Genomic DNA, 14,643 nt, shown 5'->3' on the forward strand with positions numbered 1-14,643 from the left:
TTAAGCCTGTTTTTTACTTTTTTTATATATATATGGGATTTAAAAACCCACGAAAAAGATCCTGTGCTTCTTGGTCAACCCTACTACCAATGAAGTAAGTTTTATCCTAAGTGTATGCAGATACAACGGCAAGAAATTCGTCCTCAAATAGTATGTGAGGTTTACCCTCAAAACCAGGTAAAATATCACCCTAGTTCAAAAGGAATAAAATAAACCCTGCTTTCAATAATTGCAAAAGAATGTTAAAATTCTCTTTTAGCAACTATGGGCAACTTGTGGGAAGTCAGTCAATGGCATCCAGGCCTTCGGTCAGGCAACACTGTGGGAAATCCCCTTTAACTGAATAGTCAGAACTTGTGTAGTTTCAGTTTCCAGTTTCAGGTCAGAGAGCCCGGTTAGCTTTTCCTATGCTTGCATTTCACATGCAAGTTCCCCGCCAGAGAGCTGAGAGGAGAAAGGAGTTTCCCAGAGCTGGTCAGTATTTATCAGAAGCAATCACAGCTCCATGAGGAGACAACAGGTTTGCACGCCTGCGAAGTTCCCTTTGAAGCAGCTTTCTTACCAGCTTTTGCTCCGGCTCGGTTCCTCAATTTTTGTTAAGGTAGGACCCGGGCATGGGTAGAAGAGACGGTTGTGGTTTAGTTTTGAAACTATTCTATCCAGGATGGGATGCGCCTTAGCCTGGGATGCTGGATCAGCCCCTACTAAACACTGAATCGCAGTGCTTTCAGACTGGCAGGCAGAGGGTTTGTTCAGAGTCACTTTCGCTTCCTGACAGTGAGAGGACATCATGAGTAGGGACTAAACTGAAAGCTAGAAATGCCTTCCAGCTGTTTTTCGTCTGTTGTAACTTCTTGGTGTCCCTCGTTGCTGCTTAACGTTCCTGTGTCTCTGTTAAAACCTGATGCAGCCGTTTCAGTCTGCAGCCTGGTGGTTTCTTGCCATGTCACGTGCCTCATGTATGTCATATCTAAACATTTCCATTAGCTGCCAAATGAGTCCTTTCCCCCCTCTTTCTTCAAACTCAGAGCAGAAGCAATACAAAATAAGAAAAAAGCAAATAAAAGTAAACGTTTGAAACCTGAGCAAAAACCAGAGCTACAAAGATCTGTTTTCTCCCAGAAGTTTGTCCCCGGCACTCCTCAGCATTTTCTCTCAGATTTCTTGACACTTTTCTTCTCTGTAGTCCCCCCCCCACCCCGCTGTGAAGTTTTCTGTCTTCCTTTAAAAAAAAATAATGACTTTATTTATGTGTCTCTGCCTGAGTGTATTTATCTACATCAAATGGTTTCAGTTGTCCACAGAGGTAAGAAGAGCATAAGGTGACTGAGGTTATAGGTAGTTGTGAGTCATCTGATGTGGGTTCAAATAAATCGTATTGATTTATTTACTTCTGGCTTGTAGGAAGCAGGCTGAATGATTTGAGTGACATCATAATGCTAATCAGTTGCAAGGCTGAGACCTGAAATCAAGTCTAAGTTACAACAAAGCCAAATTGTGATTTAAATAATATTTTAAAAAATATTATTATTTTATGTGTATGAGTGTTTTGCTTACATGTATGTCTGTGCAACACATGTGTACCTGGTGCCCATGGAAGTCAGAAGAAGGCATCAGATCCCTTGGAATTGGAGTTATAGACAACTGTGAGCCAGTATGTAGGTTCTCGGAATCAAACCTGGGTCCTCTGGAAGAGCAGTTAGTGCTCTTAACCACTGTACCATCCCTCCAGTCCCCTAAATGTTGTTGGACTCTAACTGTTACAGAGAATGTACTCCTGAGTCATAGGCTGAGCTATGCAAGGCAGAGTAATTAATTTAGGAATGTTGCTAGAGAACATTAAAAATGCAATAACATCAGAGATTTGGCACCAGTAAAAGCATTAAGGATTCTATCCAGATACCATTTAGTGCTAACATATAAAGTATAATGATTATTAGAGATACACAGTACTAATGTTCTTCATAAAGGCTGAAAATCCACTTAAATTAGTTTCTTCCTCTATTACTGACATCATTCAAAAACACAAGTGCCTCTAAGCCTCCATATTACTTGTAGATGTGACCTTTCTTATCCTAGCTAATTGTAGATCATCACTGAAAGCTTCCTACATTGATATCATCTGCAAAAAAATCATTTTAATCTCTGCTGTGTATAAATAAGGCAACCAGAATTCTACTGATACAAGGTAGCCATATCACACCAGAAATGGGTGAGAACTGACAAGCACTTGAGTTCACTGAGTTCACTGACAAGTTCACTGAGATACGGCTGCTTTCTGGCATGGGCTTGCACTAGTCACTTCCTAATGTACGTGCTTTGATGTGGTGCCATCTATGATGACTCTTCCACTGCCTGCTCCCATAAAACAGTTTCTGTTTCAATTTCTTGGTCACAGGCGTGATTTGCCCTGTCCTGGCTCTGAGCATGAGGGGGGAATGTGTCTTTATGATCATTAAATACAACAACAAAGAACCCATACTTTTAATTGTCTGCTGGTGCAATTAATTCAGCTCTTTTCTTGTTAATATTTTGTAATGAAAAATAAATAAACTCAGTGACAATCATGGCTTCTTAGCTTCTCCATTAGATAGTCAGTACTAAAATGGAAGATAGCTGTCCCCCTGATAAGTGAAGCCAAAAAGCATGTGTTACTTTTATCACTCAGCTTAAACTATTTTATTAGACAATTGTCAGGGTACCAGTAATGATGTCTTTTCAATCATTTTGCCAATTACAAAATGATCATGCTCTGAAGTTTGGGACTAATAAAGGACATTCACAACTACGTAAAAATATGATGTGCTTTTTTTTAAAGTACAGATTCAAGAAGTATACATGTGTAGTTTCTTTGAAAACGATATATGTTAGAATTATGGCTTGGTGTCAATAAAGGAGTACAGTTTGGTCATACAGCTGAATAAGAGAAAAGCAACAAATATATTGACAAGTAACGGTCAATCCAGGGATACCAGCAGGTATAAACCAAGAAACATTAGCAAGCCAGAAGCCAATGGAATGAGCTAGACCCAAACTGTCAGTAGGTAGGCTAAAGATATGGGTTTCCTGTGTCTATCAAGTACTTAAAAGGCTGTATGGTATGCTATTACAGGTCTGTGAAGAGGCAGGAACTATTGTACTATTTAGTTTTAGTCTCTAGTTTTCAATTTCTCAGAAACTCAGGCCATGCTGACAGGTCATTTGTTCCAGGACTCAGTGGGTAAAATGTCTTTCTTTAAATACTACCAATTTCAGGTCATCATCCCGTTCTTCCCCTGCAGACAAAGTACCATTTTAAACATGGCTGTAGAGATCCACATGCCAGAACCCATGTGCCTCATTGGGAATAATGAGGAACAGCTGGTGGCCAACCAGGAAGCCCTGAAGGTCCTGTCAGCCATCACACAGCCAGTGGTGGTGGTGGCCATCGTGGGCCTCTACCGCACAGGCAAATCCTACCTGATGAACAAGCTGGCTGGGAAGGAGAAAGGTGAGAAACACCAAAAATGGTTGCTGAGTCCCCTCTACCCTCCACATTGTGGGCATCCAGCTCAAAGTGTGAGGAGAGAAAGTTGAGGACCTGTTTGGATACTGAAAGCTAATGTTTAGGCCACAGCCGCTGTTTGCGTCCTCTGGGAGATAAAGGGAAGCTCTCGATCTGTGATTTAGCACGTGTTTATTCCTCAACACTGTCCCAGAAAAAGCAAACTGTATTTCTTTTATAAGAAGTAAAATATTAATGAAATAAATTCAACAAAATAAATTCAAACTATTAAGGTTTTAGAAGCATGAAATCATGTTTTTTTAAAAAGAGCGTCAGATCCCAACTTTAAGTCATTAGTACTAGTTGCCCATTTCTCTGCTGCCATTAAGATCATCACTTGTCCTTTCTACTGTCTCGTCATCTTGTTTCCCTTACATCCTAGCTTAAATTCTCGAGGGAATTCCTGAATCTTGATCCCCTCTTCCATCAATACCACTCACTTTGCTTTTCAGGATTTTCTGTTGGACCCACTGTGCAGTCTCACACCAAGGGTATCTGGATGTGGTGTGTCCCTCATCCCCAGAAGCCAGACCACACCCTAGTTCTGCTTGACACAGAGGGCCTGGGAGATGTGGAGAAGGTAAGGAGAGAGGATTCTGTTTAGATTGGATTTATCAGGTTTATCTCCCCATGTCTTCAAATACTTAGTAGGGGAAGTTCCCATCTCACCACCCATAAAATTGGTATGTCCATTTGACCTAAGTGGACTTTTCTCCCATTCATTTTTAATAGTCAGAATGTAGATGCATGGAGTGAGAAAATATCTTCATAAGGCAGAATGAGCACTGAGTACTGCAGTGAAAATAAACTAAGTACTTCCTAAGTACTGAAACATAGTGGAATTAAAATCACTGTTACAAGCCCAGTCCTGCAGAGAATGTGGGCTAATAGTTGGCTACTGGTTAGATCAAGTTGCCTAAATCATGCCGATAATACCTATAGCTCCATGGTTTTGACCAAAAAAAGGAAGTCTCTCCAAATGTTTTTCTGTTTGTCTTTTCCAACTCATAATGTGGACAGTGGGCACCCTGCATTCTCTAGTTGCACACTGGTAAGCATTTAACACACCACTCACCACAAATAAAGCACTTTTGTCTGCAGCACTTCACTTTTTCCTAAGTGTTTCCATCATCATTGACTCCAAGCTTCCAATGCAGAGTCCAATTTGGGAGATGTGCCTTTTATGAATCAGCATAAGCTGGTTCTCAGACATAGCTAGACCTTTCTCTTGAATGTCCATTGTGAAAAAGCCTTAGTTTGCATTATCTTTGTTTAAAAAATTTTGATTTGTCAAGATTCACAGATAACAAGCCATAATTTGAACTTGATTTACTCAATTTGCAGCATGGGAAACATAGTTATAAACTCCTTCTTCAGCATTGTCTTGGAGTGAGAAAAGATTGTTAATGGGACCAGCTTATGGATAGTAGTAATAAGTAATACAGATATATGTACCACACATATAAGGCAGTTTTGTTTTGCCCTTGTAAAACTTTAATTTTAGGTATTCTGGTTGCCTTACTGACTTTATTCATTTAGCAACTATCTAAGAGTCATTAGAAGAAATACTAGAGAGTTAGCAATGGATGAATCAGCATAAAATTACCAATGAGAAAAGCATGCAAAATGCATGCCTACAAATTATTTTTGTTTATTTTGTTTAATATCTGTATATCAACATTTTATTTTTGGTGATACTCACCAAATGCCCTGAGACATGACTTAAATTTGTTCTGATTTCTAGACTGATGAAAAGAGCGATACTCAGATTTTTGCGCTGGCAATCCTTCTCAGTAGCACCTTCGTATACAACACCATGAACAAAATTGACCAGGGTGCTATCGACCTACTGCAGTATCCTTTTGTGGTCTAGGACAGCACCACACTGGAGAAAACACACCACCTGTGCACCTATGAGACCTTCTGGACTCTTAACAATTAAAACATAGAGGCTAAGGAGACGGCTCAGTCAGTGAAATGTTTGTCACACAAGAGTGAAGACATGAGTTTGGATCCACAGCATCCACATAAAAAGCCAGGCATGGCAGTGTGTACCTGTAACCCCAAGGCTGGGTGTGGGTGTGGGAAGTCCAAGGTAGGAAGATTCCTGGGGCCTGCTAGCCAGCTAATATAGCCAATCAGGTAGCTCCATATTCAATAAGAGACTCTTTCTCAAAACACAAGGTGGAGAGAACTAGGAGAAGATACCCAATACCAACATCTGATTTCAACAGATATGTACATCTGCACACGCAGAAGTGCACACACACACACACACACACACACACGTGCGCGCGCACACACACACACGCGCGCGCGCGCACACACACACACACACACACACACACACACATACACACACCCCAACCTTTTTCTTTTAGGCCACCAACCAGCTCCCGAATCATGACACAGAGACTTATTAGTTTTGAATGCTTGGCCTAGCTGAGGCTCGTTTCTGGCTAGCTCTTTTAACTTATATTAACCTGTTTCTCTTTATCTACCGTTTGCCTCAGGGCTTGTTACCTTTCTTAATTCTGTATATCTTACTTTCACTGCTTTTCATGTCTGCTGGCTGGCATCTGCTTGGCTTCTTGTCCCGGGCATGTCCCTTATTCTCTCCTCCTTCTTCTCTGTCATTCTTCCTTTCTTCTTTCTAAATTTCTCCTCCCACTTATTCTCTCTGCCTGGCAGCCCCACCTATCCCTCTCCTGCCTAGCTATTGGTCATTCAGCTTTTTATTGGACCAATCAGGAGCCTTAGACAGGCAAGGTGAAACAGATGCAACACATCTTTACATAATTAAACAAATGCAGCATAAACAAAAGTAACACACCTTTACAAATTAAAGTAATATTCCACAGTATAAACAAATGTAACATATCTTTACATAGTTAAAGTAATATTCTACAGCACACACAAACACACACACACACACACACACACACACACACACACACACTCAGAGTAAAACATGATACAGAGCAGAAACACAAGGAAACGAGCCCTCATGGATGTCACCAGTGCAGTGTTCATTCAGTTCAGTGTAGAAGGAACAGAAGAGGTTTAAGGAGCATTAGGTACAGCCACACTTCTACCAGTTTCCCTCAACTGTGTCTCAGCAATGTGACAGAACTGACAGATCTGCTCCGGACAAGAAACTCCTCTGAACTTAGTGAACTTGAAGAACCTGCTGACATGAGCTTCTTTCCAGACTTGGTGTGGACACTGAGAGATTTCTACCTGGGCCTGGAAACAAACGGGCATGCCATTACATCAGATGAATATCTGGAGAATTCACTGAAGCTGAAACAAGGTAACAGAGCTTCAGTTTGGGAAAAAGAAAAAAAATACCCAGAAACTTATTTTTATAAGTAGTTAAGTATATAATTTTCCATATTTACCCACCCATCATTTTTACAAAATAATGAGTATTTAATTTAGAATGAACTAATAGATTCAATATTAAATTCTATTTGTCTTCAGTTACTAAACAAATTTCTCTCTTTTTTATGGTTTCCTTCCTAGTTAGTTTTTATTCTTTATGCTTAATGCAACATCAGGGGAAAGGTCATTTATTTAAATTAAATAGATTAAATTGGATATAAATTATATTCTAGATAAAACCTGTATTTCCTTCTCCAGGTAGTGATGAAAGAACCCAAACATTCAATCTGCCCAGACTGTGCATCCAGAAGTTCTTTCCAGTGAGGAAATGCTTTGTTTTTGACTCCCCTACTCACAGAAATAAGCTTTCCCAGCTTCAAACACTCAGTAGTGAGGAGCTGAGTTCTGACTTTGTGCAGGAGCTGTCAGAGTTCTGTTCTCATATCTTCAGCCATTCCAAGACCAAGATTCTTCCAGGTGGCATCCAGGTCAATGGACCTCGTGAGTACTTTTTAAAGGATTTTATTCCAACTCATCATAAAGAGTAGAGGATGCATAGAAATTCTTTATTTGTGAATTGACAGCTGGGTCAATCATTGCCGGGATGGAAATCCAATGTACCATGGTGACAAAATTAGAGCATATACCAAGCACACCTCTAGTGCTGTTTTAGTAAAACCTCAAAGTTACATCAAATAAAATCCTAAGAATGAAGACATCAAGTTAGAGAAGTTTTACCCATTTACTCTTGAAACAGATTAACTCATGTGGGTTGACGATATTTCCATAACATATATTAATTAGATTTTTATTATGTCACACAGTATTTGATATGTACAAGATAAGATAAAATAAAGTAAGATAAATACATACATGTTCCCTGTAGTAACAGAATTTTTCTGGTGAAAAAAAACCCCTACAGATGTTGAATATAATTCTATATTGTTTAGGATCCTGAAAGATGTCTATATAAGCTCCTTAGTGCAGTTTATCTTGAGAACTCCATGTTTTAGAACTTGGCAAATACTTCATATATTGTGAAAGGAATTTGTATTACCTCCATACAGAAGCTGGCTAGGAAGAAAACCACAGGGGTTTTGATGAAGAATAAGGTCTAGATTGCTGAATACTCTTTATAGAGGAAAGTAACTCATACCACCTTAACCATGAAAAAATAAAACAAAAAGGAAAAAATTGAATGAAATAGAAAACTGAAGAAGAAAAGGTATAGGAAGCTTAAAGAAGCAAAGACCTAAAACATTTTAATCAGATGAATATCCATAACTTTTATATGATCATCTTATTTCTCCATAAAGAACGATAAAATGCAGGTCATCACATATATCTTGAGAACGCCTCTATTTTCTTCTTTCAACAAGGACTTTGGGTTTTTGTTGTTGTTTTTATAAGTTTTTCCTCAAAGAAAGAACTACTTGTCTTCTTAATCTCATAGTCCTTCAAAAGAACTTCTTCAGGCCACTTGAATACTATGTAGAATGCTGAAAAGCTGCAAGCAATACCTAGCATTCTCAGAATGATTCCAAGAGATCTTAGACTCCTTTTCTGCATATGATACAAACATCTCTTCCTTCTCTGAAGGTCTAGAAAGCCTGGTGGTGACCTACGTTGATGCCATTAATAGTGGGGCTCTACCCTGCATAGAGAATACAGTGATAACCTTGGCTCGGAGAGAGAATTCTGCTGCAGTGCAAAAGGCCATCACCCACTATGACCAGCAGATGAGCCAGAGGGTGAAGCTGCCCACAGAGACTCTCCAGGAGCTGCTGGATCTGCACAGGACCTGTGAAAGTGAAGCCATGGAAATCTTCCTGAAGCATTCTTTCAAGGATGATAACCAATGTTTCCAGAAGGAATTGGAGGTCATTATTTTCTATATTTGTTTGTAGATATCAGGTTCAACAGAAAGCAAGAATACTTCTACAACTGTTAAAATAGGGCTAATTAAAAAAAAATCAGTTCCCACTAGATTGGAAGGTGAGACAGTTACTTATGTGGCCTTAATATGAGTTAATTTTGAAAAGAGGAAAACCTGAAAAGAATCTGGCCCCAAGGATCTTGACATCTTCACACACACACACACACACACACACACACACACACACACATGCATGCATGTACACTTCACCTCATGTGTACTATGTCATACTCATGAAAAAACTTGAATATCTTTTACCTCATTCAAGATCATCATTAACAGAGCATTTACTTTTTATTGATCAAGTGGATAGAACTGCCTTCGCATCCATTAAGATATAACAAATGTTGGATTAATAGAATAAGCAGATAATGCACCCAGTGATTCAATTTCACACTTAACCTAGAAGCAGAAAAACTCTGAAAAAAAATGTTGTTAAACAGTTGGTTGCATTTAAAATTACGGTGCAAGCGAGAGCTGTGCAACTATAAAATCATATCTATGATGGAAATAGCATATTAAAAAAAGAGTTTCAAGTAATCTCAATTAAATTCAATGGGACACACACACACACACACACACGAGAGTGACTTCTTGGGAATAGGAAGGTTTTGGTAGATGGAGGGGAAAAGATGAGAGAAAATAAGGGGGGGGGAAACATGAGTAAACTTCACTGCATAGATGTAGGAAGATATCAAGATATGATGAATAGATTAAAAATACAAACATACTAGGCGGGCAGTGGGGCATGCCTTTAATCCCAGCACTCAGGAGGCAGAAGCAGACAGATCTCTGTGAGTTCGAGGCCAGCCTGCTTTATAGAACTAATTCCAGGACAGCCGGGGCTACACACAGAAACCCTGTCTCAAAAAAACAAAACAAACAAACAAAAAATAACAAGAGAGGATATTCTATTCACAGTTCTTTTTCACTGTTCCTTAATAAACACCTTAATAAATCTGCTGTTAAAAAGGAAGACATTTCTAACTGCCAAGTAAATGTAACTTTTCATAGAGTATTATTTTTGCAACCTTTCCAGCTTTGATAAGGATATAATCTTAGATATGTTTCTCTAAGTTTCTAAAAAAATAAAATGCAGATCCTTTTGAGAAACAATTCCCAGAAATACTGAAGTAGACCTAACATCTCCATGTTTTTTTTTCCTTTAAAGACCCTACTAAGTGCAAAGCAGGATGAGATTTGTAAGAAGAATGTAGAAGCCTCTGCAGACCACTGCTCAACCCTACTTGAGAGTATTTTTAAGCCTCTGGAACAAGAAGTGGCAGGGGGTGTCTATGCTAAACCAGGAGGCCATAATCTCTACCTTCAGAAGATGGAACAGCTGAAGGCACAGTATCGTCAGCAGCCAGGGAAGGGGACACAGGTATCCTTCATTCCCAGTACAAGTGCAGGGATGTGCATTATGTCTCTGTCTGTGAGTTACTCTTTTGTTGAGTGAAATGCACTTGGCATTGATGTTATAGCAGAGAACTTCTACTTTAGCCACAGCTGTAGATGAAAACAAACCATCACTGTCATCACTAGACTTCGATTGTCACCATCCATGTTTATGAACATCAAAGGTGCTGATTAGGATCACACAAGACAGAATCTCAATAAGTGAAGCCAATTTAGGGAAAGCCAATAAATGACTGGCTTAAAAGGTTTTTATTTCAAGTATAGATACATGCCGAGTTCAAATGATGTCATCCATTTTCCTTCTTTTTATTTCTTTCCAACCCCTACTTAATTTTCCTGTTTTGTTTTCCTGACTGTTAGCTTCGTTTCCAAGCAGTGCCACCCTCCTCCCCTAAAATCCAGAAGTCTCTGACATGGCCCAAGTTTGCCTTTAGAGACTTACATCTCAGAGGAGGGCAAGCATATCTGCTCCAGCACCCATATTAGTTTTTAAAACACCCAAGTTTCAGTATTTCTCCACCTGTAAATTAGACTGTTGGGTATAGCATCCCTGGGTGCTCTGACTGGCCAGGCCAGCATCATTCCCATGGGTGTAGATTGATGGACAGACCCCTCATGTACAGGCTGAGCATCCCTTAGGAGGGAAAGACAGTGGGAGAAGAAATAAAGACATTTTCCAGGTTGCAAATTATCATTTTCTAATTCTAACAGCGTGTTTTGGGGTTTCCAGGCTGAGGAAGTGCTGCAGAAATATTTGAAGGCCAAAGAACCACTGAGCAATACAATTCTACAAACAGACCAGGCTCTCACAGCCAAGGAGAATCAGAGGAAAGGTGAGCAGGAAAATGGAAGCAATCCATGATGTTCAAGAAGTTCAAAATTAACACAGCCTGAATTTGCAAGGAGAGCACTGTGCTTGTCCCAGAGACTTGTGACTTTCCTTTCTCCTCAGCGGAGCAAGCGAGAGCGGAAGCTGCAAGGGCGGAAGCGCAGAGGTTGGAGGTGATTCGAATCCAGGAGGAGCAAAAGAGGGCAGAGCAAGAGAGACTACATCAAGAGAAACTGAAGCAAATAGAGATTGACAGAGCAAACTTTCGGGCAGAGCAACAGAGGATCAGGGAACAGAGGCTCCAGGTACTTGTGAACTGTTTGCTCTCGAATGTTACTCAGCTACTCCCACCTGTCAAGGTGACAGTATGATGGCCCATGGGAAAGGCAGTCTCATGGGGTAGGTCAGGGCAGAGACCCTGAAGCCAGACTGCTGGATGTCAACCCCAAGCACCACTTTTTACTAATGTCTATCTGTCTATGCAAGTTGTCTCTTCTCTCTGTACTTTAGTGCAGCACAGAGGCAGGAACAGCACATATTTTACAAGGTTATAATAAATTCTTTAACATTTACATTTAGAATGATGTTTGGCACAGAGTATACATAATCAATTATTAAACAATGAAGGCATTTCTTGACTAACTACCTCTTCTGTTTGTTACTTGCTCTGGACAATTATGTGTCTTGATCATGGTTTCCTGTTTGTTTGTTTGTTTGTTTGTTTTATGTGGCTGTTCATGTTCTGTGTTTTCATTCCTGTCTTGCCTTGATCATTTCTGGTTCTGTTGTTCTTTAATTTGCAGTTTGTTTCCAATATGTTTTTTTAATTTTATCAGCACTCAAGAAGCATCTCTGTGTGCATTCTCTGATCTGATCACCATGAAGGAGAGCCATTGTGTCCCCAGTGAATTAAGTAAATTTCCATAAAAATAACCTAAATATTGGCATCACACAGGCTTGCAAATGGAATCTCAAACATGGCTGCTTCTGCAGAGATGGTGTGACATTCCTAGCCACCACTCATAAACTTACCAGTATATCTACAGGTAGTAGCTCTAGCAGGAGCTACTCCAACATATTCTTGATATCCCTGTACTTTCCTGAAAGGCAGAGTGGACAATCACTTCTGCCAGTCAAAGTGTGTCGCTCTGGACCCGACTCTTTAGCTAGAACTCAGATGGCTGCATTTGACTCTCTGGACAGCAGGCACCTTGTCACTCTGTGTACAGCCTCTTTTGGTAGGAAAATATCTGACAATATTCCATGTGTGAATGAGAATTGAAGTAAATATGTGACTGGGATTGCCAAGGAAAATTTTTGGCCTAAGGAAGAAGGGCATGTTGGGGTGAAATTCTAAATACACTAACATTTCAGAGATTGAAACACGCTGTGTCTGAATGAGAGAAAAGGGTGAAAAGTGATAGAAGTGATATATGGATGAGGAGTTGTTCAGGGATTGTCTATTGCTACCACTGAGAAACGTGAGTATGGACAAGCCAATGGTTTTGGAATGAGAAAAGAGTTTGACATTATTATTATTATTATTATTATTATTATTATTATTATTATTTTGCTAAGCTTTGTCATTTCTGTTTATTGTTTCTTAGGAACAGGCTGCGAAGATCAAGGCAGAACAAGAAGCTCAACTCAGACAACTCAATGAACAGCTTCAAAACGCAAGAGCAACAAGCTATCACTCGCCAAATGATGAGTGTATCTTACTTTAAAACACCAAAAGCCAGGACTTCCCTTTCTTACTGCTTCTTATTGAAGGAGCAAAAGACCAAAGGACTTGAGACAACCGTAGTTATAAAATCCCAGTGCCCCCTATCTGACTGCCATAATTGTCTCAAGGTATTTTAAGTTACCTAGGGGGTGTTGACTTAGCCAACATCTTGGACTCACATGTGTATCCTTCCTTTTGGTAGACATAGATAGAAAATACCTATGAGAAATCAGAAACAACGTGTATTTCTCAACTGGATGGAAGCCCCTAGTCTGAGGGCAGTGTGGCTCCTCAGTACTGTTAGCTGGCCATTTGCATGTTCTCTTTCCTTTCTCTTTCTCCTTTAGGAGCCCAATCACACTTTGGTCAACCTTGTCACATGCCCAGATATCATGTCACTCACTTAGAGGTAGATTTGTTTCTACTGATTGTCTACTCTGCCAGGTTCACATTCTATCTTTTGTTATGTTCATTAAAGAAATTCTTCTTCACTAATACAGAGTTTTTGATATATACATTTGCCATTGGCTCTGTCTGTTTCCATTTTTCTTCCTTAAAGTCTACACCTGCCCATACATATTGCTCACTTTCTTTCTTTCTTTTTTTTTTTAATTTTAGTTTTTCGAGACAGGGTTTCTCTGTGTAGCTTTGGATTCTTTCCTGGATTTCGCTTTGTAGACCAGGCTGGCCTCAAACTCACAGATATCCGACTGGCTCTGCCTCCTGAGTGCTGGGATTAAAGGTGTGCACCACCATTGCCCAGCTTCTACCAGATTCTTTAACAGTGTTTTAAATGGTTTCTAATCATTCTAAGTCTATCTCTATTCATGGATTTCTTTGCTTTATCTCTTTAAAAATAAATGACTATACTTGGTTTTACTGTGTGTCTTAAAATTCTTTTAATTAAATGCTGTGCATTATTGGTAACATAGTTAAGACATAGATTTATGCTTAGAATGTGCATTCCACTTTTGTATTAAGATGTTTCTGGCAAGCACTGGCTCAGTGTAATTGTTCAGATGGAAACAGCTGTAGTTTGTTCTAGTAGAATAGCTCTTGCTTATATCCATCAAGAAGACAACAGAGAGGGAGAGAAAGAGAGAGAGAGAGAGAGAGAGAGAGAGAGAGAGAGAGAGAGAGAGAGAGAGAGAGAGAGAGAGGAGAGAGAGAGAAGAATTATTTGCTTATATAAGTCTCATTCTATTGCTCAATAAAATGGAATGTAAATGTAAAATGCACTAAATTGATTCTTCTGTATGCCTCAACTTTATATACTATAGTTCTTGCTCATCCTGAAATTCACATGTAATAAATGTTTACCCTTGAGCTTGAATAGTTACTATTTCATTTAAAGTAGGAAGTCAAGTTAAATTAGCTCAATGACATTATAGTCTAGATAGACAGTTCAGTACAGAAAACAATCTGTAAGAAAATTCAACAAAATAAGTTATTACTTCTGAATGATAGCATTAGGGATTTTAATATAAAAACCCACAAATTTTGTATGTATGTATGTATGTATGTATGTATGTATCTATCTATCTATCTATCTATCTGTCTACCTATCCTGTTTTGATGAAAGGACTAAATTATGTTAATAACACCAGTACTTTTTAAGAAATGGTGAGGGTGAAAAGAGGAGAAATGAACATAAATTATGGAGTCCATACCAGCTGTTGGGAAAAAACATGAGGAACCAACTTAGGTGGCCAAATGATGGCATGTGGTCAGATGTTGCCGGACAAGCCCATGATTCAGCCTCTCCATTTGGTTCCTGCATACCCCGAATCTTAGGACACATTGCT

General features: G+C 39.4%; 1 protein-coding gene across 1 annotated transcript; it reads left to right on the forward strand.

The window, feature by feature from the left end:
* The first annotated feature begins 389 nt into the window (after positions 1-389).
* Positions 390-13,718, forward strand: LOC131912739 (guanylate-binding protein 5-like). The gene is made up of 11 exons (XM_059265037.1): positions 390-601; positions 3,282-3,490; positions 3,997-4,124; positions 5,289-5,398; positions 6,664-6,857; positions 7,187-7,429; positions 8,528-8,808; positions 10,036-10,248; positions 11,014-11,116; positions 11,236-11,417; positions 12,720-13,718. The coding sequence occupies exons 2-11, from the start codon at positions 3,301-3,303 to the stop codon at positions 12,837-12,839; spliced, it is 1,764 nt and encodes a 587-aa protein (XP_059121020.1). The 5' UTR covers positions 390-601; positions 3,282-3,300; the 3' UTR covers positions 12,840-13,718.
* The last annotated feature ends 925 nt before the right edge of the window (positions 13,719-14,643 follow it).

The sequence above is a fragment of the Peromyscus eremicus genome, chromosome 6 (assembly GCF_949786415.1).
Source record: "Peromyscus eremicus chromosome 6, PerEre_H2_v1, whole genome shotgun sequence".
Taxonomy (NCBI): Eukaryota; Metazoa; Chordata; class Mammalia; order Rodentia; family Cricetidae; genus Peromyscus; species Peromyscus eremicus.

What these genes read in the sequence shown, in the direction of transcription:
- LOC131912739 (XM_059265037.1), top strand. Translation starts at nt 3,301, where the DNA reads ATGGCTGTAGAGATCCACATGCCAGAACCCATGTGCCTCATTGGGAAT. An exon ending in GCTGGCTGGGAAGGAGAAAG is followed by an intron (nt 3,491 to 3,996) that starts GTGAGAAACACC and finishes TTTGCTTTTCAG; the next exon opens with GATTTTCTGTTGGACCCACT. An exon ending in AGCCAGGGAAGGGGACACAG is followed by an intron (nt 10,249 to 11,013) that starts GTATCCTTCATT and finishes TGGGGTTTCCAG; the next exon opens with GCTGAGGAAGTGCTGCAGAA.